Here is a 26,681-nt window from a genome sequence, read left to right on the forward strand (position 1 = left end):
TATTTATTTATTTAATTATTTATAATTAAAATTTTTTTTAATTATAAAAAATATATATATAATTTTTTTTTTTTTTTTTTTTTTTTGGCTGATGCTGCATAAGCTTGCTTTCTTGCATCGAATGCCTCTACTAATGCTAATGCTAAATGCTAAAGCAGCTCTATAATTTCCACAAGTTTTTGGTAAGTGAAGACTAAATAGTTCTGGCTAGTTCTCTGATTGAACTAAAACATCTTGTTCTGGCTCTCAGAAGTCGATCCAAAACTTGATCTCAGAATAAAATATCAATTAGGTAGTACACACCCAAGATGGCAGAGAATGAAAGAGACATAGAAGACATAGAAGTAAAAAGCATGCTTAATGCTGATGGGATTCTTCCTCTTGCTCCGAATAGTCGCCTGAGAGGGCATAAATTCAAATTGAGGAAAGGCAGTTGTAGGATAGATGTGTGGAAGTTTACCTTTAGCCAGCGAGTGGTTGATTGCTGGAACAAACTTTCATCTGTCGTTGTAGAAGTTGATAGATTAAATAGATTCAAGGCAGAACTAGCCAAACCTTTGCAGAGAGTGGACGGGTGAAATGAGAAGGGTTGGGTTTTTTTTTTTTTTCTCCTTTGATTGATGCTATATAAGCTTGCTTTCTTGCATCATGTACCTTTACTAATGCTAATATCAAAAGCTTTCCTAAAATCCAAGTATATGATATCGAAATTATTTTTTTCATCCGGTTCCTTTGTGACCACATCATAGCATCCAGTCAAATTTGTCCATGCTGTCTCAACTATAACTGCAGTCTAGTCTAGATGATCCTGCATCGCTCCCTTAACCACTGACTCCATTATTTTCCCTGGAATATAAGTTAGACTAAGAGGTCTGTAATTACTCATGTCACCCTTTGTGAATTGGGTACACATTTGCACATCTCCAGTCCATGGGGACCTCCCCTGAGTCCAAGGAAGCTTTCATAATTATGGCTAAAGGTTTGCTTACTTTAATATAACTGGATAGATCCCATCCACCTCAGGTGCCTTTCCTATGTTCAATTTCAACAATTTTTCCTCCACTTTGCTCTCAGTTTTTACACAATCATTTAGCTGCTTGTCAGAGTCTGATAAGCTTCTGGCCTCCACTTCCCTGCAGACTTCTTCATGTCTGAATGTATATGCAAAATACTCATTCAGTTTATCAGCCACCTCAGCAGTTTCTTCAACCATTGAACCATTGAGATCAAGTGGGCCAATCTGATTCATCCCCTTCTTTCTAGAGTTTACACAAGTAAAGAAGTCGTGACTGTCTTTCTTTGCATTGTTTGCAAAAGATTTCTCGTAATCTGCCTTTGCTTGTCTAATGTTCTTTGGGACTTCATTACAGACTGTCTTATATCTATATTAGGCATTTGTGTCTCCTGATATTTTTTTTGTGTCCCATGTATTTTTCTTTTCTGCCATGGGTCTCATAGGTCATCTGACATCCATTATCCATTTAGACGTAAACCTTGAACAGTATTTTTTAGTTGGTGTGAAAAGCTTAGTAGCTTCCAAGATTAATTCTTTGAATGCTTCCCATTTAGAATTTGTAACATCATCAGGTGGTCCTACTCTATAGAATTTAGAAAATCTCTTAGACTACTGTAGTCACCTTTACAAAAGTAAAAACCCTTCCCTTTACCCCTGATGGTAGTTATATCTTTAAGTAAATCCCAAGTCAGTACACTGTGATCACTGCCACTTAGTGGTTCCTTTATCTGCAGGTTCTTAATCCGTGATAATCAGATCAAGAGTATTACTCTCTCTGGTTGCCTCTCAAGTACGCTGCTGTAGAAATCAGTGATCCAATAACACCACAAAAGTTTTGCTAGTGTGAGTGACCAATGCACAACTTCCATTCTACATCTGAGAAGTTACAATCCCCCATTATAAGACATTCTGATTTACTGACCCCCTCTATTTCCCTGTACAATTTTTCATTGTACTCATCAAAGTCATTAGGCCTATAACAAACATTAGAACTAGTCAATACCAAAATTCAATAATATATTCCAATTCTTTGAGTATATTACAGGCTTTATTATCTTTGAGACACAGCTCCCATCCAATTCTCTGTCGGGTTCTGGAGAAGATTCATTCTCTTTACGAATACAAGTTTGATATTCGCTTCTGCTGGATTCCTAGCCACATTGGGATTAGGGGAAATGAATTGGCCAACACGGCAGACAAATCAGCAACTCCCACTGATAATCTTTGCTTGTCAGTACCCTATTCCGATTACAGGCAAATAATACGCAACAAAATATACTCCAAATAGCAAGAACTATGGCATAAAGAGAGAACAAATAAATAATACTAGATAAAGCTTTACTACAAACTTAGCAGTCTAGTCTGTGCAGGAATCGTAGCGAGGAAATTGTTCTTGTTCGACTCCACATAGGACACAATCGGCGCCTCCGTAGCCAGGTGGGAAGAAGCAGCAGTGTGTAACGCACGCTTCTTGATTAGACCGGGGTTCGATCCCGTCACCACCAAATACGGGGATGCGGAAAGATCAGGGAATGATCACCGCATATTCCCGGAGCAATATGGCCTTAGTTGCTAATGCTCCTAAAAACCAAATAACAAACAACAACAAACAGGACACAATCAATAATACATTCGTTCCTGCTCATGGCAGATAACCCTCCTATGTGTGAGTCTTGCAATTCCATTTTATCTATAAAACATATTTTAATGGATTGCGTTAATTTTACCGTATTCGCAATATATATTTTACCGCTTTTACACATCTGACTGGGCCTTATATACTCAGTCAGATTTTAGCAGACAATGACCATGTGTCAGTAGTTTTAAAGGTTTTACAAACCCTTAATATATACACACATATCTAAATTAGATACTTTATTTTTACAGTTATTTCTTCTATTTATATATACAGTGCTTTTTTTTTTGGATGGTATGGTGTACCAGCACCTTTATTAATAGTGACATGTTACATGTCAAAAATTCAAATTCCATATTTGAAATTTGTAATATTTCGTAAATTTTTTTTTCAGTGTTTACCTACTATTCAAATAAGCTTCAAGTTATTTAACTAAATTTGCATTTTTCACTGTCTATTGTTAAGATATTTTCTATATAAAACTTTATAACCATTTTTAGAATTCTAAATTATTCATTCGGACCTCTGTTTGACAAACCCCTTTTATAGCAGATTTTTTTGAATTCCCCTTGGAAGTTGCATTTAAAACAGTTTCCGTTGAGTGTAGAAAATTTTCATATAATGAACGGAATAGACTTAACTCACTACACGCTATTCACATTTCTGGCCTTTAGGCAGTTAGTGCTGGGGCACAAATTAAGAGAGCTAATGGGATTACCAATTTACAACTTAGTGGTACTCGTAAAACCTATCCGACCACCTGCCCCACATACGGAGAAGTCGTGCTGGTCAACAGTGAGCAGATCAAGGGGTATTCCCGATACTGACAATGGGCTCTGGTCAACCTTCTACTGCAGTGGTGTCCAACCTTTTTCCGTACAGGGGTCATATTCAAAAAAATTCAAAATTAGATTTCTTTCGAGGGCCACACTGAGTGATTCAAGAAAAATTAGTGTTACATTTTCCATATTTTGTTACATGTAAAAATAAAATTGAAAATATTCGAAAATTTTATTATGTACATACGCAATTGCATTTACTGAACAAAACATTTAATGAGAAAATTTGATTGATAATTAGCAAAATTTAAAATGCTGTTTTAGTTCACTTTCCGCGTGGGCTGTAGGTTGGACACCACTATGAATCAACTGTAAGAGAATTAGGAGAGAGTGATTTTTTTTTTTTTTTTTTTTTTTTACTCCAATAAATAATCATCTGTTGTTTTGCGGAAGTGCGTTATTCTCCTTTTTCCATAAATTTTCCCTATCTCTTTTTACGGTCACAGTACCTGAATATCGAATAACACTGACATTTTGAAGAGTTTCAAAAAAAAAAAAAAAAGAAGAAGAAAAAATTCAAATTTAATAACTAGTTCAAAGAACTGGTGACAATATCAGTGATGAGAGGAGGAAAGTGAGGACAACGATGGTATTAAACCTTCTAAACATGAAGTGTTGGCATTTGGTGAGAACGAAGTTAGAAAATTGTCAATTAGGATACAGTTAAATGAAAGAGATACAATTTGTGGATTTCGGGAATACCTAATTGAAAAGATGGTTTCAGAAGAATTAAAGCATTTGATGGATGCTCTAAGTATGAAACCAATTTCATCAAGTGAATGTGAACAAGGATTTTCACAAATTAATCTGATCGTCAGCCCAACCAGAGTTTCATTGATGACAAAAACAATTTATTCACTATTATTTCTTAAAATTGTAGGCCCACTGCTGACCAGCTTCAATCCAGCAAAATATGTTGATTTGGAAACATCATTCAGCAACAGACACAAACAGTAAGAAAAGAAGTCGGCATAGTGTGCTGGATGAGAACTTAATAAAAATTTGAAATATTCTGCAAAAACTTTATTATGAAATTATTTTTTCACATTATGCTTATTTTTGTTATATACAGCCAGGCCTCACATAACACGAGTACGATTAACGCGTTTTTCAGTTACCGCTATTTGAAAAAAATTATACCACTTTTCACTTTACACAATGCAAATTTCCAGTTAATGTGATTTTTTTTTATGTGATAGTTGAAAAAGATTTGAATCACACATTAAGCTTACCACCCGTTGGATAGGCAATAAACAAATGTTTGCCTGCTGCCTGCCTCATTGTGGTCCATCAACCATCGGAAGAAGACATGTTACTTGTTTTTCTCCCGCTAATAAAGTCAATGCAGACTTGCATTTAAAAATTAAGATTTTTAAATGAGCCAGATGAAAATGTTACCGCAAAGGAGATAACGGTAAAAGAACAGATGAAATTTTTAGTATCTCAGAGAACCTCAAACCTTTTGTTTGAGGTTCTCTGAGAAGATTGTTGTCAGTTATCGGAAATTGATTGATGAAAAGAGAAAGTCAACACTGTTCAAATATTTCCGCAAGTCATTTCTTCATTGTGTATTTTATGTCAGAGGTTCCCAAACTTTCTCGTTCACAGCGCCCGTAGTGTCTCAGTAATTTTTTCACGGTGCATCCAGACTAAAAGAAATACCTAACAGTTCCGTTTAGTTTGATTTGGGTTTTATTGGCGCATCAGCAACCGAGACTATTTTTTTTTTTTTTTTTTTGATTTGGTAGTTGTTGGCGCATTGGCTTCTGTGGCCATATTGCACCTCCCAAGGTTTTTGCAGTACTTTGATCCAAGCCCGAGGCGGGAATCGAACCCGCGACCTTTGGGTTGCCGGGCAGGCACTTTACCCACCCGGCTAGCCCGGTCGGCAACCGAGGCTATAATGAGCCTTCCGTTTAGTAGTTAGGTCCAAACAACTTAATAAGAAATGTTGAAACTTTGAATTACCTCGAGCTAGTAGTTCGCACAGTGTCCTACAGATGTCAAATATTTCTGTGTTTCTCTCAAAAATTTAAAATATTCCACGGCCCACATTTTGGGAACCGCTGTTTTATGCAATAAATATTTAATTCCATAATTATTTTCATTATCTTTTATATTGTATACAGTTAAAAAGTTATTTTTAAAATTCTTTATGGACATTCCAGAAGGTCAAGAACCGATTATAATTTTTCCTATTGATTATTATATTTGATTAACGTGTTTCCATTTTGCGCAATGCACTTGCGGGACGAATTAATCACGTTAATTGAGGCCAACCTGTACTTGAATAATAAATTGCAGGTTAACATAACTTAATTTGTTGTTCTTATTCTGAAAACATTACTACTAAAGTAACAATATCAGGAAATTATTTTTTAGAGTACAGGAACTCTCCCCAACTTACAGAAATTTTTTTCTGGCGGGTGGAAATTTAAAAAAATCGTGGAAACGTATTTTGCACCCCATAGGAATAAATGGAGATATCGTGTAAACATCATAATGTGAACCCGATAACACTTTTTTTTTCCTTCTTTTTTTTTAATTCCAAGTCCTTGAAGTTGAAAATTTCGCTATATTACTAAGCTATTTATCTCTCTAAAAGATTATATTTATAATGGAAATTGCACTATCCTTTCATCATTATCATATGTTCCGGTTATAAGAACTGATTTTGAATGCCTTTATAATATTTTTCTAAAGCACATTTCTGGAGGTCACAACCAGAAAACAATAAAAACAATTTGGGCTTTTCTGTTAATGCATCTAATTATAAAAGGGTAGTAAACTCGATCTTATTTCATTTGTGAAAATAGTGATAACTGCAATTGTGTGGGTTTTTATGCTATTATAGTGAAATGAGTTCCTCTTCAATCATATAGAAAACAAATTTTCAGAAACTTCTCTTCATTCCTATTTACTTATATAATATTGTAGTAGATACAATATTAGATACACCCAAACGGCACCATTTCAAGGCTTGTTTGTATACGTGTGGGATAACTCTTCTATCTACTTGTCCCTATCAGACTTAGAAAAGCAAGAAGTACAAGGAAAGTTATAGTAGGAGTGGAAGAAGAAAAGAAACGGTGTAGAAGAATGAAAGGGACGGTAACTCCTTCAACTCACACCACTCAAAAACTCATAAATTCCTTGAATAGGTTTGCAAACTTCCCCAGTAGAAAAGACTATTGTTACCTATTCTCAGAAACTCCGTGAATATCAGGCTCCCCATGGTGACCGTTTCAAGGCTTGTTAGCCTTTCATCAGTGGGTGGGCGGGCAGATACCCTGGTATTGCAGACATTACAACCCAGTTGCAAAGATAATCCCACAATATGAGACATGCCAAAAGTTGTACGTAATAATATTTAAGTAAAACTAAATGCAGCTAGGCATAATATTTTTGAGAGTATAAATTATCTATATAATATTGGTGTAGATACACCATAGACAACTCTTAAATGAAAAAACTATGATAGTAGTGTAAAGGGCATCGTTTCATCTGTATCTCATTGTTGTTATTTTGGTTTTTTTTAGGAGCATTAGCAGTTAAGGCCATATTGCTCCGGGAATAATCAAGAAGCGTGTGCTATGCACTGCTGAATGCTCGGCCAGAATGCTCGGCTACCATTAGGGCAAGAAGCAAGTTTTCTACTTTTAGCCTGTTCAAACTCTAGTTTGGACTGATTAATAACTGCTTTACAATTGTTGTGAGCTTTGGTGTAGGCAGAAAATGAAACTGAAGAATTAGAAACAAGCCAATTACGATATGCATCGTTCTTCTCTTGAACAGCCTTAGCACATTTATTGGAAAACCAAGGTTTAGATAGAGGATGAGATTTTAAAGTGGAGTGTGTGTGGGATAAAGGATTCCATTCCTGCAAGAATAATTTCACTGACACAATCTGAGCAAACAGTGACATCAGAAGTTTTGAAACAGTAATCCGACCAAGGAAAAGAAGAAAAGAAATCTCACAGGTCATTCCATTTTGCATTATTGTAATGGCAAACAATACGAGGTTGGGAATAGCCATGAGATAAAGGCTCCATTGGAGAAGAGACAATCACCAAGTTGTGATCTGAGGTGCCTAAAGGACCTCTCACTTCGACTGTGTACTTAGAATGGTTGTTTGTGAGAAAAAGATCAAGTGTGTATGGTTAGGATTGTCGAGTATTCTTGTAGGTAAATGAATAATCTGTGCACAGTCATTAGTAATTTCAAAAGTCTCAGCATCTCGACCAGCTGGGTCATTGTGACTAGAAAATGGAAGCCAGCTGGAGTTGTGAACATTAAAATCACCAAAGAAAATTACCTCACTGTTAGAAAGTTGGACTGGAGAAATGTCAAGTAGCAAAGAGAGGAAGTCAAAGAACTACAAGTGATTAGTGCAGTTGGGAGAATGGTAGAGACAACAGATGAATTTGATACAATGAGGTAGAGAAATTTTAAGCCATAGAAGATCGAAAAGAAGAGATTCCAAATTACCAAGTCTCTGACAGGGAATATCAAAATGGACATATGTACAATTACCTCCTTTGAGGTAAAAGGAATCATACAGTGAATAATTTGGGCAACTGAGATGAGCAGTAGTTGAACCAACCGATAACTGAGATTCTGTGAGGAAAAAGTACATGGGATTTGGCAGACTGCAAGTGGAAATGGACTTCTTTGAGATTAGAATTGAGACCACATATATTTGTGATTGAATTAGGAAGTGTTTGTGAGGTTTAGATCTTTTTGCAGATAAGCTTACTCTATTAGTTTGACAATTCATTGTGTATTCAATAGTAAGAAAAAGTGGGTGGGACATGCTGTATGAAGTAATGAAATTTTTGGATATGGCATACACATAGTAAGAATATACCCAGATCCTCGACGTAGCGTGCCCTTGACAATCCCCCCCCCCGCATACACACTACTCGGACTCCCTCCAGTCACTATCTGGCAGAGTAGAGGTAGCAAGATTATACACTAGCTGATCCGGAAGCCTCCTAGAGAGTTACCAATAGGTTCAATCCAGTGTACTAAGTAGCGGCCGGCCTGCAAACACCGTTTTAGAGCTGTACCCTCGAAATGTAAGGAAGATTGGACGTTCATCATGATGTTCATCATAACCTCAAAAGTCATCAATCATACTGCGTGATGGAAGAGATGGGGAAGGGTTGACTGGAACTTAGCTCTGCAGACTACACATGGGTTCCACCACTTCAAGCCTCCAATAAGCAAAGTGGTGGTATTACACCGGTTGATGAGAGTCATCTACCACCTAGTACTGCCTGGTAACACAAAGAGGCGGCATTCTTCTATGTGGTTTGGGCGCCACACTTCAACCCCTGCTTACATTGGTTAGCACCTGGGTGGTCACCCACCGTGTGCTTGTGCATGGAGGTTATACCCAGGATTACTAACAGTCCCACCATCATGAAGGTGCAAGCAGAGGATTTGGCTGTCACAGACCATCTAGACTTCGCCGAAATTGGGTCCACTTGACTTGAGTGTCACCCAGATATCAGTTCCATCAGCGTTTTAGACCCCCAGGTAGCAAGTACAGCTTGTCTGGCATATCTGAGAGAATGTCTGTGACAACTTCAAGGATTGGTTTAAATGCTGCTTCATTCCCAAAGTTGAAAAATATTGTAAAGACAATGACGTTCCTTTCAAGATTTTCTTCTATTAGATAATGCTCCTGGACATCCCACGTATCTAGATGATTTATATCCGAACGTGAGGGTCATATTTCTACCGATAAACATGACTTTACTCATCCAGCCTATGGATCAGGGTGTTATTTCGAATTTAAAAGCATACTATTTATGCATAACATTTGCTCAGGCATTGTCTGCAGTACACGATGAGAAAAATTTTATGTTAGGAGACTTTGAAATTTTACAATAACCTTTTTAAAGGTTACCTCGTCAAATTAATATATGTTGACCTTTTATTCTGGTAACCTTTTTAAAGGTTACCAGAATCTATTGTTTTTCTATTTTAACTTTTTCCTGGTGCAGTATACCCAGTCATTTTTGCACCAGTAAAATCCAAATCAAACCAAAACTATAGGCTTCTGTGTCGCCTGATAATTTATATGTATCCGATGCATTTTTCTTCTCTGCTACGAGTCTCATTAGTTCATCTGACATCCATTTAGGCCTAAACCTTGAACAATATTTTTTATTCAGCATGAAAAGCCTAGGAGCTTCCACAGTTAATTCCTTGAATGCTTCCCACTTAGAATTTGCTACTGATGGTAACATCATCAGTTGGTCCCATTATAATAGAATTCAAAAACTGTCTAAGACCACTATAGTCACCTTTACGGAAGCAAAAACCCATCCCGTTACCCCTGATGGTAATTATATCTTTAACTAAATCCCACATGGGTAACTATCCAGCTGACCTTTGAATTTTCTCAAACTGCCAGCATCTGCAACCCATGTAGGTAACTTATTGCAGTAATTTACTTGCTAGCTAAAATAAAACTTCCTGCAATCCAGTCCAGAGGCTCACATCTGGTGAATATGGGCTTGGCACACCCAGGGTCCTGAGCTGGATATCATCATTCTTCTCTTTCTTGGTGATTCCTTCCTACTTCTCTCTCAGGGTAACTCGGAAATTTTTTTTTTTTTTTTGGATGGTGCAGCATAAGCCTCACACTTCCTTGCACAGTGTGGCTAATAATGATAATAATAAACATCCCCCACCCATATCTTGAATTTATGGCCCCTAATTCTAGAATCATTTATAACTGTGAAAATTTCATTCTCATTCATTTTACTTTTGCCTCTCAGAGCCTTAAACACATAAATAAAGTCTCCTCTAAGTGCCTAGTTTCCAAGCTGTGCAACCCACATATTCAGTCTTTCCTCATATGGACGCCCTTTTGCCAATCTCACCAGGCAAGTTACCGGTGTTTGGACCCTTTCAAAAAGCTCAACATAGTTCAAGTGTGGAAATGTGGCATCTCCACACTTAAACACAGTATTCCAAGTGTGCTCTAACAATAGCCTTATAAATGGGATTATGACATACTTATCTCTACTAGAAAATGTTCGATAAATCATCGATAGGATGGCACAGGCCTTCCTTGCAACCTGTCTACAGTGCTCAGAGAACTTCTGACAGATCGTAACTCTCAAGTCCCATTCTTCCACTACTGACTTTAGTTCAACTCCACCAAGCATATCAGTTATTTTGGGGTTGCTTTTCCCCAGGTGTAAGATCTTGCATTTTTCTGAATTAAAGCATAGCTGCTGCTTTTCTGATTATCCCTGAAGTCTGTCTAGGTCACTCTAAAGAAGTTCTGCTTGGCAGTGATCATTAACTACTCTACCAATCTTTGCATCATTTGCAGTTTTAGACATCATGCCCTCTATCCCTTCATCGATGGCATTTAAGAAAATCAAAAACAGATTATTCTTCAAATTGGGGAATCCAATTTGAAGAATAATCATTTATCACAACAACAGCTGACCGGGCTAGCCGAGTGGGTAAAGTACCTGCCCGGCAACCTAAAGGTCGCGGGTTCGATTCCCGCCTTGGGCTTGGATCAAAGTACTGCAAAAACCTTGGGGGGTGCAATATGGCCACAGAAGCCGATGCGCCAACAACTACCAAATCAAAAAAAAAAAAAAAAAAAAAATTTATTACAACCTTTTGCCTCCTGTCCTGAAGCAATCCTGATTCAGAGGATTATCTTCTATGAATTTTCCCTGTGATTCCAATCTGTTTCAGATTATAAAGTAACTGCTCGTGTGGGACAGAGTGAAATGCTTTCCTGAAATCCAAATAAACAATGTCGAAATTATTTCCTAAATCCAGCTCATGAGTGTTATTGTTATTTTGATTTTTTTTAGGAGCATTAGCAACTAAGGCCATATTGCTCCGGGAATATGCGGTGGTCGTTCCCTGACCTTTTCCGCATCCTCCGTATTTGGTTGTGACGGGCTCGAACCCTGGTATAATCAAGAAGCATGTGCTACACGCTGCTGCTCCTTCCTACCTGGCTACAGAGGCGCCTGCTCATGAGTGACCCTGTCAAAGTAGCTAACCAGATTTGATAAACATCATGTGTATCCTTCAGAATTCCATTTCTGTTTAAATTATCCTGAATCCGCCCTTGATCATCTCCTCCATGATTTTCCCTACTATTGAAGTTAGACTGACCAGTTGGTAATTTCCCACTACACTCTTGTGGGAATGGGAATCATGAATATTGTTTTATTTATTACATTATTTTTTTATCTTATCTTATTTTATTTATTTATTATTTATTTATTTTTTTTTTTGATGCAGAAAAAGTCTTTTTCCTTGCATCATGTGTCCTTGCTAATACTAAACTATTGATGCTATACAAAAAGTAAGGTTATAATCAGAATTAACATATCCAAAATGATAAGGAAACATGAAGAAATAAAACTAATAAACAGAACTTTTTTGAAAATTTGTTGTATAGTTTAATTAATCTATAAATGCATTACAAAAAATATCAGGAACATTATTAGATTGTTTTAAATTATTGATCTTTTATATAATTATAACTTAAAAAATCTACAGTATTCACTAATAGTGTTAATTTGAATTTATGGCAGATTTTGACAAAGATATATTAAAAGAAATGGGTTCGCTTGGTGTTTTAGGAGCTACAATAAAAGGTTATGGCTGTGCTGGAGTATCACATGTAACTTATGGTCTTCTTGCAAGAGAATGTGAACGGTAAGAATTGGTTATAGCATTGTGGATAAAGTCCTATATTTGTATCAGTAATTTTATATACTTTTCATTCTACTGAATAACATTGCAAATTTATACTAATAAAACCACTTTGCATTGTTTTCTATGTTTGTAAACTAATGGCTGTTTTTAATGCAGTTTGTTACACTGATTTCAGAAATGATATTCATTTTTTTCTGTCATATACTGTTTTTTTTTACAAATCACTTAAGTTGATCTCTTGAGTTGTATTATTGAATTTATCAAGTCAGGAGTAAATGCTGGTAATATGTAAGCTAGATCCTCACATGTTGGCAACACTGCCTTCAGTCATTTGATTCTTGACCATGACAGTTCCATATGGCAGTGTTTATTAGTGTGAGCTCAGTTTATTTTATTTTTTTGAGGTTATCGTGTCAGACTTGTGTTGAAAAGTGAGTAAAATGTCTTTGCACAAGTGTTTGAACAATCCGAACTTATTTTGTTATACAGTGGTGTTCATTTTTCTACAGGACCCATGAGTACAATAGACTTTCAATCTGCTCTCTCTCCATATATACCAATACAAAGTAGTCTGTCCTTGATAATCCACTAAAATAGTGATCATCTACCAATTCTCTGCAAGCTCCAAATATGGATAAACTCTCCTTCACTGCGTTGCTCCATTTGGAAGATATTTCTCTCGTGTCCAGTTTGATGGTAAAATAGTCAAATCCCATCTCATAGATAATGTCACTGAGCATATAACTAATCAGATATTATAAAGTGCAATACCAAAATCTTTGCTGGGAAAATGCAGACACAGTAATTACTGGTGGAGTCAGGATTGTACACATGCTAAACAGGAAAAAAATAGAACTTTGGAATTTATTTCACAAACTCCCTAACTTAATTAACTTTGAAAAACTGAAAGCCAAGTTCCACCAAATAAGAAGAAAAGCAAAGAAAGATGCCTGGATTAGATTTTCCTCAAGTGTAAACAAGGATACGGATACCAGGCTTATCTGGAGGCATCAAGTGATACTATAGTGTGCTTCTCCATTATATTTAGTCTTTTACATTTATAGTGATCTTTATTTTCTGTACTCAATAAGTAAGTTTTGCTAAAGGGACCTAGCAAACTATCAGAAAGGAAAGTCACCTTTCTTTTTCTTCCTTATTCCCAAACTAACCACCAAATCTACTAATTTATAGCAGCTGCTTGGTCACTTGGTGGCACCGCTCTTGACTCCTCGTGGTGGGGCTGGAAACCTGGGAGCAAAACATGAGTAGTAAAGCCATTACTTCCCAAGGGACTTCAGAGAAGATCCCACAAAATTGAACTGCTGAAGGTCCTGAAAATGATGCCAAAAGGCAAAGGACAGACAGTTCAACACCAACACCCTTATTCCTAATCATTCACTCCACTGGAGAAGAGACATTATGAAGGAAATCCCCCCCCCCTTTTTTTTTCTTTATTCAAAAAGTCTTGGAAGGGCTAGCCAGACCACCAAAATCAGTCAAGTGACTCCGATCTGGGGATTTTTTAGTTGAAGAATCCAGTACCAGACATTCATAAAAGTTACTGAATGTATCGAACTTTGGAGGTATACCAGTAGTGGTCACCCCCTATAACACCTTAAACTCTTCGTGGAGAATAATCTCCGAGTGGGATCTCTTGTACATTATTGAAGAGGAAATCAGCAATGAACTCCAAAATCAAGGACTGACAAATGTAAGACAAATTTCTATTTGGAGAGATGGAAATCCACCTACTGTAAAAGCAGGATATTTGAACTGCCAAGTACAAGCATATATCCCAAATCCCTATACAGTCTGTCCTCGTATAGCACGATAGTTGTGTTCCTAGAAACCCTCGTGCAATGCAAAATCGTGCAATATAAACAACAGGCCCTATGGGAAAAGTGGGGTTATGTGCCGACCACCCAAGATTGAACACACATTTGGAACCAAAACATTACCAAACACAATAAATAATCGGGTAATTTTAATCGTTATAAAATACTTACGTATTTTATAACGATTAAAATACATAATAAAAAATAATATATATTTTTATTATAATATAATAAATAATAAAAAATATTTTTTTATTATTTATTATATTATAATAAAGTATTTTTAGTATTTTTTAATACTAAAAAAGTATTTTTTACGAATAAAATATGTATTTTATTCGTAAAAAATTTATTATATTAAATAAAATAGTTGTAATAAAATTATAATACATAAGTCGTAATAAAATGCTTACGTATTTTATTACGACTATTACGTAATAAAATATTGCTAATGCTTTTGCTTCCATCGTAAGCAAAACTTGTTTTTTGTTTGATTTTCTATCCAAACGGATAGAAAATCGAAAAACAGATAGAAAAGACAGCCGTTCCATCTCTTCCAATTCTTGTGTCTTAATCTAATGGATTTTAATTACACTTTGAGTTGTTCCCGCTATGAAAGTTGTTTTTATTTTCTCTGCATTCTTTGTAATTCTCGGCGTTGCCTCATTTAGGTCTGTAGCACGTGCAATACCACATGGTCTTTCATTTCGCTCAAAGCGTTTCACAATTTCATATTTTTTCTCTATTGACAGAGGCGGACTGGCCATAAGCCTTACCCGGGAAATCCCGGTGGGCCGGAGGCCGGTGTGATTTTGGCCATAAACCGTAGTATGAGGCCACTATAAATTTTCCCGGGTAAGAATTTTTGACCCAGTCCGCCTCTGTTTATCGATATTGTTTTCTTTTTCTCTCTGAATCTGCAGTGTCTTCGCCAGGACGCTTCCTTTTCACACCTTTTAAGTATTTTACTCATTTTTAAAGCGCACAATTACAAAACGAAGAGGCACGCTTAATACACATAAACAAAGCTGCGCGCGTGTAGCAACTGAATAAACAACACCGTAAAGGCCGAGATACACTATTAACACCTCACATTTTATTAAAGCACATTTCTAGGGGTTACTACCATAAAACAATAAAAACAATTTCCAGTTGCGTTTCTGCTAGTGATCTGTTATAAACTGGTCGTAAACTCGATCTAATTGCAATTGCAAATTATCGATAGCTGGAATTGTGTGGGTTTTTACGTTATTATGGTGAAATGTGTTTCTCCTTCACTGATATAAAACACATAAATACATTTTCAGAATCTTCTTCATTCCTATCGTGTTGCGTTCGGTTGGGGTGATTCCGCGTTCAACTGCCATTTCTTGTAAACACAAAGGCGAATCGTGCATAAGCGAATTCGGTTCGTGTTATATAAGATAACGTTCCCCTATTTATAAATCGTGTATGATCGAATTCATGTAATGTAAACACGTGTTATACGAGGACCGACTGTACTTTCAAATGTCAAAAATATGGACACTCGTAGACTGCATGTAGAAATACACCGACATGTGCTAAATGTGTACCCAAAGAACATCAGGATTGGTGACTGCCCAGCTCCAACCCCAAAGTGTCCAAATTGTAAAGTAGAACATCCTGCCTACTCCAGAACATGTGAAAGATGGAAAAAAAGAAATACAAAACAGACCACAAAGCAAGAAAAATGGTCCAGCCAGCTATAACCAGTAGATCAATGTACGCACAAGTAACGATTAAATTTAAATAAGTGGAATGTCAAACTGAAATCTCAGTTCCTCCAAATGAATCTTTATCTCCACAAGTCAAACACTTACTTCAAACAAAACAACAAGATAAACATGAGGAAACAGTAAACACACCCATCTCAATCGCCTCAGATACTCCAACCTCCAACCTTGCAAGAGTAATGAAGGACCACGTAATCATAAACCTACCTCCGAATTTATGGAATTTGAGAAAATGGGAAAGTTAGATGATGAAGTGTTGAAATCCGTGCTGAAGAAGAAGATATGGATATCTTCTTCTTCAGCATGGATTTTGCTTCAACAGCTTTTACTTTTATCTCTTTTGGGAAATACCGGGAAACCGATATTTACATTACCCAGTTACATTACCCAGTACACACCAATCTGTATCTGTCTCCAGGAAATGTACCTTAAACAACAAGATACCCTGAATATCAGGAACTATGTACAGAAGAGACCGAATAACTCAAGGTATAACACATGGAGGAGTTGCTATATTAGTAAATGACAGAATACCAACACAGCAGGTGCATATAAATAGCTGATTAGACAAGATAGCAATTCGTACAATATCCAGGGTTCCTATTAACCATATGTTCATTATACATTCCGCCAGGAGAAGATGTCTCTTATGAAGACCAAGATGCATTCTCACACCTTTGGACAGCATGCCACGCCTACATATTTTGATTTTCTCCTGAAATTTTGTGAGTAAGTTGGCATAATAGGCACCTGTAATTGTTCAACCTTTCAGCAGGTAATCAGTCATTATTATGCCTTTCTCATCTGGAAACTAGGCACCTAAGAGGAGACTTGATTGAGGTGTTTAAGGCTCTGACAGGTATAAGCAAAATGAATGCGGACGAAATTTTCACAGTTATAAATGATTCTAGAACAAGGGGCCATAATTTCGTTACGGGGGGGGATGTTTAGACTGGATTGCAGGAAGTTTTATTTTAGCCAGCAAGTTATAAATTACTGGAATAAGTTGCCTACATGGGTGGTAGAGGCTAACAGTTTTGGGGAAATTCAAAGGTCAGCTGGATAATTACCTACAGGAGGAGGGAAATGCTTAGGTTGTCCATTTCCTTTTCTCTTATTTATTAATTATTATTATTATTTTATTTTCTTCTTCTTATTATTGTTTTTTTTTTTTTTTTTTTTATATTCTTATTATTATTTTATTCTTATCATTTTATTTTATTTTATTTTTTGTTATTTATTTATTTATTTATTATTATATTATTTATTTATTTATTTATTTTTTTGCTGGTGCAGCATAAGCCATAGGCTTCCTTGCACAATGTGGCCATTGCTAATACTAATACTAAAACACTGTCTCTCTCAAAGCAAGACCTTTCCTGCTGACGCTTGGACCCTTGCCTTCTTGGGGGGAGAGAACCATGATGTCGCCATTCCATGGACTGCTTTTTACTTTCAAGGTCGAAATGGTGTATCCATCTTTCATCCTGAGTGATTAGACGAGAGAAAAAGTCTTCCTCATTTTTTTGGCACGGGGCTAACAACGTTTGTGATTTCTGTTGTCAATCAGCCTTCTGGAAACCAGTCGATAATCGGGGAATCCATATTGCACTCAATTTCCGTAAATGGAGTTGGTCATGAAGGACTGTTTCAACAGAGCCCACACTAATCTTCACCTCCTGGGACAATTCACGCCCAGATATCCGGCGATCTTCCATGATTAACAACTCCAATTTTCTGATCGTGCTGTCATAAGTGGTTGAATGGGGACGACCTGGAATGGGCTCAGATTCTACTGATGTCTGACCACACCTAAACTGTCTATGCCAGTGCTTCACAATGCCATAAGATGAAGCTTCATCCTTTTATGCAGCAGTCATCTCCTTGTGGATTTCTTTAGGAGATTTCCCCTTCAAGAACAGATACCAGATTACAGCTCTGGCTTCAACTTTGTCCATGATGCTACTTCATCACATGTTCAGCTCTGTAAGAGAAAAACAAATTAAGACACAAGGACCATCTGTTTCCCAGCTCTCTTTCTTCTCCTTGACTGGTCTGTCTCTGATGATCCCTATAGCAGTGATCATTACCCAGTCATTTGTCACCTACTAGCAAATGATGTACAGCAACCTATAAGAGGTATAAAATAGAAATTTTGCAAAGCAAACTGGGAAAAATACCAATGTGCTGCTTCTTTAGATGAGAAAATCATAAGACATTCTGATATCAATAATGCTGTTTCTCATATCACAAATCAAATAATTTCTGCAGCAAACATTGCAATACCAAAGACAGCTAACCAGTTCCATAAACATTATAAGCAGTGGTGGAATGAAGAATGCTTCGAAGCAAAGAAAGAAAAAAATAAGGCTTGGAATCAATTCAGAAAGTATCCCACCACCACCACCACTAATCTCATAAAATATAAGAAAGCCAGAGCAAAAGCATGCTATATACGCCGTAAATCTCAGAAAGAGTCCTGGATATCTTTTGCAAGCAAAATTAATAAAAATACGGACAGCAGATTAATCTGGAATAAAATTAGACAAATTTCAGGCAAATATTCAACCGTCCCTGAACTGATCATAAGCTGGAAAGGTCATGACATAACTGAACCAGAAAAAATTGCAAATCTACTAGGAAGAAACATTTGAGGAATTGTCAGCAATGACATCATACAGACCACTCTTTCAAACATATAAAGCTCAAATCAAAAAATACAAAATTAATTTCTATGCGGCTCATGAGATTTCATACAACCAACCCTTTACTATAAATGAATTGCATAAAGCCCTAACCAAATCTAAGCAAAGTGCAGCAGGTCCGGATGGAATCCACTATCAAATGATTAAACACCTCACTAAAAATTCTGTATGCATGCTCTTACTGCTATATAATAGGATATACCTTGAGGATACATATCCAGACTCTTGGCGACATTCGTTTGTACTGGCCTTTCCAAAACCTGGGAAGGACCATTCAAACCCCATATAATTATTGCCCCATTGCCCTCACTAGCTGTCTAGGTAAAACTTTAGAAAAAATGGTGAATGATCGGTTAACATGGTTTCTTGACTTCCATAACCTCCTTAGTCCTAGCCAATACGGTTTTCGGAAAAATAGATCAACAATAGACATAATGACAAAAGCTGAATCAAATATTCGCAATGCCTTTCTCCGAAACAAACATCTTGTAATGATATGCCTTAATATTGAAAGGGCATTCGATACTACCTGGAGATATGGTATCCTTCATGAATTACACAAATTAGGACTTTGAGGCCATCTACCGAAGTTCCTTCAGAATTTCATGACTAAAAGAACTTTTCAAGTCTGCTACCATCATATTCTGTCTCTAATATACAATCAAGAACAGAGGGTCCCCCAAGGCTCAGTCCTCAGTGTAACCCTTTCAAAATCAACCCTATAACAGAAGTTATTCCAGCAACAGTAGAAACCTACCTGTATACTGACGACCTCACAATATCATGTCACTCACAGAATATACGGACAATCGAGAGGCAGCTTCAATGTGCTATTAACAAAATAGAGTCCTGGTCCATCTAAAATGGATATCGGATCTCAGTTCAAAAGACAGTGGCAATACACTTCTGCAGAAAGCATCCTGACCCAGAACTAAGAATAAGCAATTCTTATTCTTATTCTCAAACAAAGTATCCGACTACTAGGACTAATCACGGATCACAAATTAAATTTCCTAGAACACATAAAATATCTATGTACAATGTGCTTAAAGAAATTAAACATGTATCAGCATCAGCCTGTATCAGCCATGACATGGGGAGCTGATCATTTTTCACTTTTGCACATTTATCGTGCAATGATAAGATCTAAATTAGATTATGGTTCTCCCTGGACATTCTGGAATACTTGACAATGAACGTGCAGATGATGCTGCAAAACATCCATCAAATGAAAACTCTCACTTGCATAAAATTCCGCTCAATGACTTTAAAAACGTCAATCAAAAAGCCTCTGAAAATATATGGATGCAGACCTGGAAATCTCAAACAAACAATAAATTATACCAAATCAAACAGCAGCAGAAATCCTGGAAATCAAGTTTTCAGTCAAACAGACACAAAGAGGTTATCCTCGCCCGGCTTCGCATTGGCCACACACATTTAACACACTCTTACCTTTTAACGAAAGACGATCCTCCACAATTCCCTCAGTGTCTGACCGCACTAACAGTGAAGCACATCATAGAATGTCCACGATACCAAATTGCCCGCCAATCAGCTTTCAAATTGCATTCAAATGAGCCATTAAGCCTTGAGCTCATTATGGGAGAAAAATCAAACGCCAGTGAACTCTTTTCATACCTCAGTTTAATAAACTTAACCAATCATATCTAATATGTCAAATCAGTAACAGTATAACAGGAAATAACAAAACTTGAACAGGCGCAATATAGCCGAAGCTGCTCTTGCACCATTAAACCCCAAAAGTAGATGACTTTCATCAATCGGTGAAATACCACCACTTTGCTTATTGGAGGCTTGAAGTGGTGAAACCCATGTTTAGTCTCTAGAGCAAAGTTTCCAGCATCCCCCTCCCCCCATACTTCTCCTTCAACCCATGCACGGTACTAAGTACTATAGGTTTTGATACCTTTCGTGTTTGGGGTTTTCATAAAAAAAAAAAAAAAAACAAGACACAGGACTGAAATTTTACACCTTTAGTACAGATATATGTATGATGCTACACACAAAATATTATGACTCTGTGATATGTGGAAGTAGGTGAGGGCGATTCTATATTGAACATTGTTTTAGACATTACAGGTCTACACTAGACCTCATACATTACGACATGATCAAGCACCTTACAAGCCTGAATTAGAAAATTTATTGAAACTGTATAACAGAATATTCCAAGAAAATATACTTCCAAATACATGGTGCCATGCAATAGTACTAGCTTTCCCTAAACCTGACAAAGACCTAACAAATCCATGGAACTATTGACCAATATCGCTCACAGTTGTTTAGGAAAATTACTAGAAAAAATTATAAATAAGAGATTGATATGGTGTTTACAGAAAAATAACATCTACACAAACATGCAACATTGTTTTAGACATTACAGGTCTACACTAGGCCACCTAGTTAGGATAGAAGCCAACATTAGAAGTGCATTTAACAGATCACAACATATGGTTACAGTATTTTTTGACATTGAAAAAGTTTACAATACCACTTGGAGATATTGGATCTTAAGAGATTTGCACCATTCTGGGCTCAGAGGCAATCTTTCTATGTTTATCCAGAACCTTTCAAGTCAAAATACAAACTTCTTTCTCCAAAATCTACCAACAAGAAGACGGCGTCCCATAGGGCTCAGTCTCGAGTGGCACTTTGTTTGCCATAAAGATTAATTTGATCACAAATTAACTCCCTCCTTCAGTTTTACATGCACTTTATGTTGTGACTTTGGTATCTCTAGTCAGTCACAGAACATGAGAACTATCGAGAGGCAGTTGCAATGCGCAGTCAACAATATATGTAAGTGGGCACTAGATAACAGTTTCAGACTTTCAACACAAAAAACAATGTGTGCATTTTTGTCACAAAAGAAATCTCCATCCTGACCCTGAATTAAAATTAGAAGGCCAAAATATACCAATGCAGCTGAAAGCAAAATTTCTTGGACTAATCTTAGATAAGAAACTCACATTCGTGGAGCACATCCGTGAGCTACATAAAAGCTGTACAAAGCACCTGAACATACTTAAAATCCTTTCATCAACATGGGGAGCAGATAGATATTCATTCCTAAACCTATACAAAGCACTAATTAGATCAAAGTTGGAATATGGAGCCCCAGTGTATGATTCAGCACAGAAAACAGCTCTGAAATGGCTGGACCCAATTCATCATAATGCACTGCATATAGCTACTGGTGCCTCTCCCATATACAATCACTCCCCGACTTATGTAAGGGTTGCATTCCACGGAACTCTACGTAAGTCAGAATTTTCTTAAAGGCTTATGCAGCACTCTCAATTATGCACACTGAATTTGATTGAAGCAAAAAAGAAATGTTTGATGAACATGTAAATAGAATTATTTATTCAATTTTTTTTATCTCGTGCACACAAGAGAGAGGAGACAGGCAATAAAATCAGCAGGTTTTAACTTTTGAGCATCGTTGCCAGAATTAACTCTCCAGCTTGATAAGCACGCTGCTGTCGAAGTTGAAGGCTCTGGAGATTTAGGAAGGGGTTTTTTCCAAAACATCACAAAATTTCTCTACAGCTGCACAATCAGCACTGGTGGCTTCACCGTATACTTTAATGTTTTGGAAACCAGCGTGATGCTTGATATTAAACCACCTATTGCTTGCCATGAACTTGGCTTGGGGTTCTGACTACTTATCCTTAATATCTTCATAAATACTTCTTGCTTTTGCCTGAATGGCCATTGGACTCAGGGGCACTTGCTTCTGATCTGATTTTCCATCCATATTATTAATAGCGGTGATCATCAGTGTTTTGTGATCACTGTTGATCTTAAATGCGTTGATCCTTTAACATGTTCTTTTATATATGCGCTGTCTCGAATCACCACAATGTCAGACTTGTGACAGAATTCAACACATATTAACAGACTGTCCTACATACGCAAATGAACGCAAACAAGCCTTCAAAGATATTTATAGGACACATCACACCATTGCCCCAACGGCTCTCTTGAATGATAGAGATGACTTCACAGACGTTTTCAACTTTCTTAAAGCTATTAATTTATATCACCTCCTCTAAGGAAGTAAACATAAGCAACAGACTAACTCAATGAAGTACAAATCAGGTTAAAAGGAACAATTTTAGTCCAAAGTAAACACCCGTGAAACACATCACACCATATGAACTGGTGTATTATGACTCACATAGTCCATGTGCCACTAAACTTCAATACTAAACCAAGAAGAGAAAGAGTTGTCCTTGCCGGGAGAAATAGCAAATGCCTTAGCCGAATCATTCACCAGCACATCAGCAGTATCCACCTACAACCCAGTCTTTCAGCAAATTAAATAATCTGCAGAACAGCATAAGATCAATTTCTCTATGACAGTTTCATACCCATATATCCAGCCATTCACATCAACAGAACTTTTAGAGTCTCAATAAAATATCCAGTACTGCTGCTGGTCCAGATAGGATCTGCTGCATAACACAAAAAAGATGTCAGTGAGTGGTAAAAAGGAATTTTAGCATTTGGCAGGTCCAAAGATCATCTTGTAGCTGAATTTAAAGTTGCTGAATTTGCTGGTGTTTCAGTTCAGAAAGAACAGTAATAAAAGTTTTTAAGGAAAGATGTGAGTCAAAATTAACCAGAAATCAGTAGTAGAATTGTGGTCAAAAGTTTTTTCTAAGGGATTGCGATAAATTAATATTGTGTTTATTTTATTTTCAAATAATGAAATGAGATACAGCATATAATAAAACTGCCCAAGCATATGCACTTTTAATTTGATTCTTTTCACAGGGTAGATAGTGGTTATCGATCAGCAATGAGTGTTCAGTCTTCCTTAGTAATGCATCCTATTTATGAATATGGAAGTGAGGAACAAAAACAGAAATATCTGCCAAAATTAGGTAAGGTAATAGTGTTTACATTTAGCACTTTTTATGAAATTAGAATTGAGTTGTCCTAAATATATAATTTTGTACATTTGCATTTCATTCACTGAATTGTTTGAATTCCACTGGATACTGGAGAAATTCTTAAATGCATGCCTCTCCAGTTGAGATTGAATTTTTCCCATGAATTGATTAAATTGATAGAATTTTTATCATATTTTTACTTTGGGTTTTTGAATTCAAATAACATGCAAATTGGATGTAAAAACACATTTTTGTAAACAGTATTAACCATATACTGAAGTAGTTTAACCAACTAAGAAATACTCTTCAAGATATATAGCTTAAATCAATGTCAACTGAACTGATAAAACTCGTGACAGGGAAGAAAAGTGCATGGGATGTATATAAATTATCGGGCGACATAGAAACCTATGGTAGATATAAACTAGTGTCTGTATTCAAGTCACAAAGATCGGGCAAGCAAAGGCAAATTATGAGAAATCTTTGCAAAGGATGCAAAGACATCTTTACTTATGTAGAAGGAAGAGGGTTGCATCAAATTGGTCCACTCATTATTGATGATCCTGCTCAGGTTGCTGGCAAACTGAATGAGTATTTTGCATCTACATTGAAACATGAGGAATTCTTTAGGGAAAGGGGATGTGAGAAGTTTATCAAGTTCTAACAGGGAGCTAAATGATTTTGTAATAACTGAGAGGAGAGTGGAAGAGAAATTGTTGAAGTTAAACATAAGAAAGACACCTGGGGTGGATGGGATCAATCCAGTTATATTGAGGGAGGCAGCGAAGAAAGTAAGCAAAGCCTTATAACCGTAATTATGAGAGCATCCTTGGATTCAGTGGAGGTTCCCACAGACTGGAGATGTGCAAATGTATCCCCAATTCAAAAAGGGAATCAAAGGGTGACACAGACAAAGAGTGATTACAGACATGTTAGTTTAACTTCTCTTTCAGGAATAATAATGGAGTCACTGATAATGGACTTCTCTGGTAAGAAAAGTAATGTAGGATCATCTAGAGAAGACTGCAATTATACTTCAAATACAGAATGGGTTTGTTAAGGGGAAATCTTGTTTGACCAGTTTGCTTGGTTACTATGATGTGGAGCCCCACATGCCAAGCGATTTTTCCTGAGCGATATATAGAGTGATTTTCCCAGTGATTTTGTTCTGTTTGATTTCTAGTGCCTTTCAAATTCTCAGTTTATTATAAGTGGTTGTGTACTTTACAGATCTTGAGAGTTCTTTCCCTTTCTAAGAACTCAGAAAGGAAAATCACCTTTCTTTTTCTTAGTATATATATTAATTTTTAACTAACAAATTAATTTATCCAGCCGCTTGGTCACTAAGTGGCACCACTCCCTCCTCCATGTGGCAGGGCCAGTAACTTGGGGGAAAAGCTAACCTCCAGGGCAAAAAGGAGCAACCATGGTTATAAATGACTATCCACCTCTAGAGCCTTCAAGCTCAAAGCCAGTAATATCCAATGATAATGAGTTGAATCAACCCAAAAGACTTCGAAGAGCTGCACAGTGTCCTACCCTACCTAATTTTCTGGTGAGTTATCACCATTTATGATCCAAAAATACTTGGAATCAATTGTGGGATCACCAAAAATGGTAAAGAGACTTCAATCAGGAGACTTCCTTGTTGAAACAACCACCTCCAAACATTCTGGGTGGCTATTAAAGACAACATTTGGTGGGCTGCCAGTATCTGTTACCCCCCACAATACCTTAAATTCATCGAAAGCCGTCATCACTGAGTGGGACCTACTTGCCGTGTCTGAGGAGGAATTAGTCCAAGAACTTAGTAATCAGAATGTAGTCAGTGCGAAGCGCATAATGATTAAAAAAGATGGAAATCTCATCCATCATTTTAACCTTCAGCACTCCTAATTTGCCATCCTCTGTAAAAGCTGTCTATTTAAACTGCCGAATTCGGCCATACATCCTGAATCCTCTTCGCTGTTTTAAATGCCAGAAATATGGCCACCCCCAGCAGGCATACAGAGGTGACGCAATCTGTCCTATATGTGGATCGAAGGATCATAAACAAGCAGATTGTTCAGCCACAACTCCGGTTTGTCCCAACTGCAAAGGAAGCCATCCTGCCTTTTCTAAGTCATGTGATATGTGGAAAACTGGAAAGAAAATTCAAAAGTACAAAATTGAACATAAAGTGACATATCCTGAGGAACGCAGACAAATTTTGTTGACCCTACCTAGTCTATCTTATGCATCTCGCACCCAAAACCATCTTTCAACTGTGGTTCAAACTGATGTGTCGATCCCACCAAACACCTCTCTGCCGACAAACTGGGTTAAAGCAACTAACGCTCCAATTAATATCCCAACTGATACTCTAACCACATCACATGACAGCAAAAAATCAGAAACTACCAAAGGCAGTAAGAAAATCAAATTGCCAATCAACAGTATGGAAGTTGATGTACACTCTGATTATGAGGAACCTATATTAGAGCTTCATTCAAATGACACTATGGACACTGGATGCCCCTCCTTCCCAAAAAAAGAACGAAAAATTGCCCAGCACACAAAAAGACCGATGAATCGTCCTCAGCCAAACTTAAATAATGCATAACATCATACAATGGAACGGTTGAGGACTAAGCAGTCATTCCGATGACTTAAGGGCTCTTATTAGCTCAATTCAATCCCATAGGCATATGCCTCCAAGAGAATTCTTATCATCCAAAATTTCACCAAAATTCTCAAATTATACGATCTGCAGACAAGATAGGAACTCAGAGTCTTCAGCACGTGGAGGAGTCATTCTTGTTAATTCTAACGTACCATCCAGACCAGTCCAATTAAGAACCAGTCTAGAAGCTGTGGCTGCACACATTGCAGCGAGTATTTCAGTTACCCTTTTTTCCATCTATATTCCACTATCTCTACCATTTCCGCAATCAGAACTTGACAACTTCATTACTCAACTCCCAACTCCAATTTGTCTTTTCAGAGACTTTAATGGACACCATCCATTGTGAGGGTCCACTACAATGGACAGAAAAGCCAAATTGATTGAGGAATTTACTCAACTTTGGATCTCCTACCTATATCCACCTACCTACAGGATCTACTCCTACAGTTACTTATCAATTTGTTCACCGTCCATCTTTCCAATTATGATGTGGTCGGTATTATCCGATCCCTTTCCAATCATTTGCTCAATACAAACAGTGGTAACTCTAAAAGGAGATCAATGATCCAGTTAGAAGTTGAATAAAGCAAAT

At 36.9% G+C, this 26,681-nt stretch overlaps 1 protein-coding gene across 1 annotated transcript in view; it reads left to right on the forward strand.

Moving 5' to 3' along the window:
• LOC150087064 (glutaryl-CoA dehydrogenase, mitochondrial) overlaps positions 1–26,681 on the forward strand; it is a 119,798-nt gene that overhangs the window by 35,891 nt on the left and 57,226 nt on the right. Inside the window, exons 4-5 of the mRNA XM_090371792.1 lie at positions 12,082–12,205; positions 23,306–23,415. Coding sequence (XP_090227918.1) covers positions 12,082–12,205; positions 23,306–23,415 — 234 coding nt within the window. The remainder of the gene's footprint in view (positions 1–12,081; positions 12,206–23,305; positions 23,416–26,681) is intronic.

The sequence above is a fragment of the Mastigoproctus giganteus genome, chromosome 4 (assembly GCF_048544385.1).
Source record: "Mastigoproctus giganteus isolate SK-2022 chromosome 4, ASM4854438v1, whole genome shotgun sequence".
In the NCBI taxonomy this organism is placed as follows: domain Eukaryota; kingdom Metazoa; phylum Arthropoda; class Arachnida; order Uropygi; family Thelyphonidae; genus Mastigoproctus; species Mastigoproctus giganteus.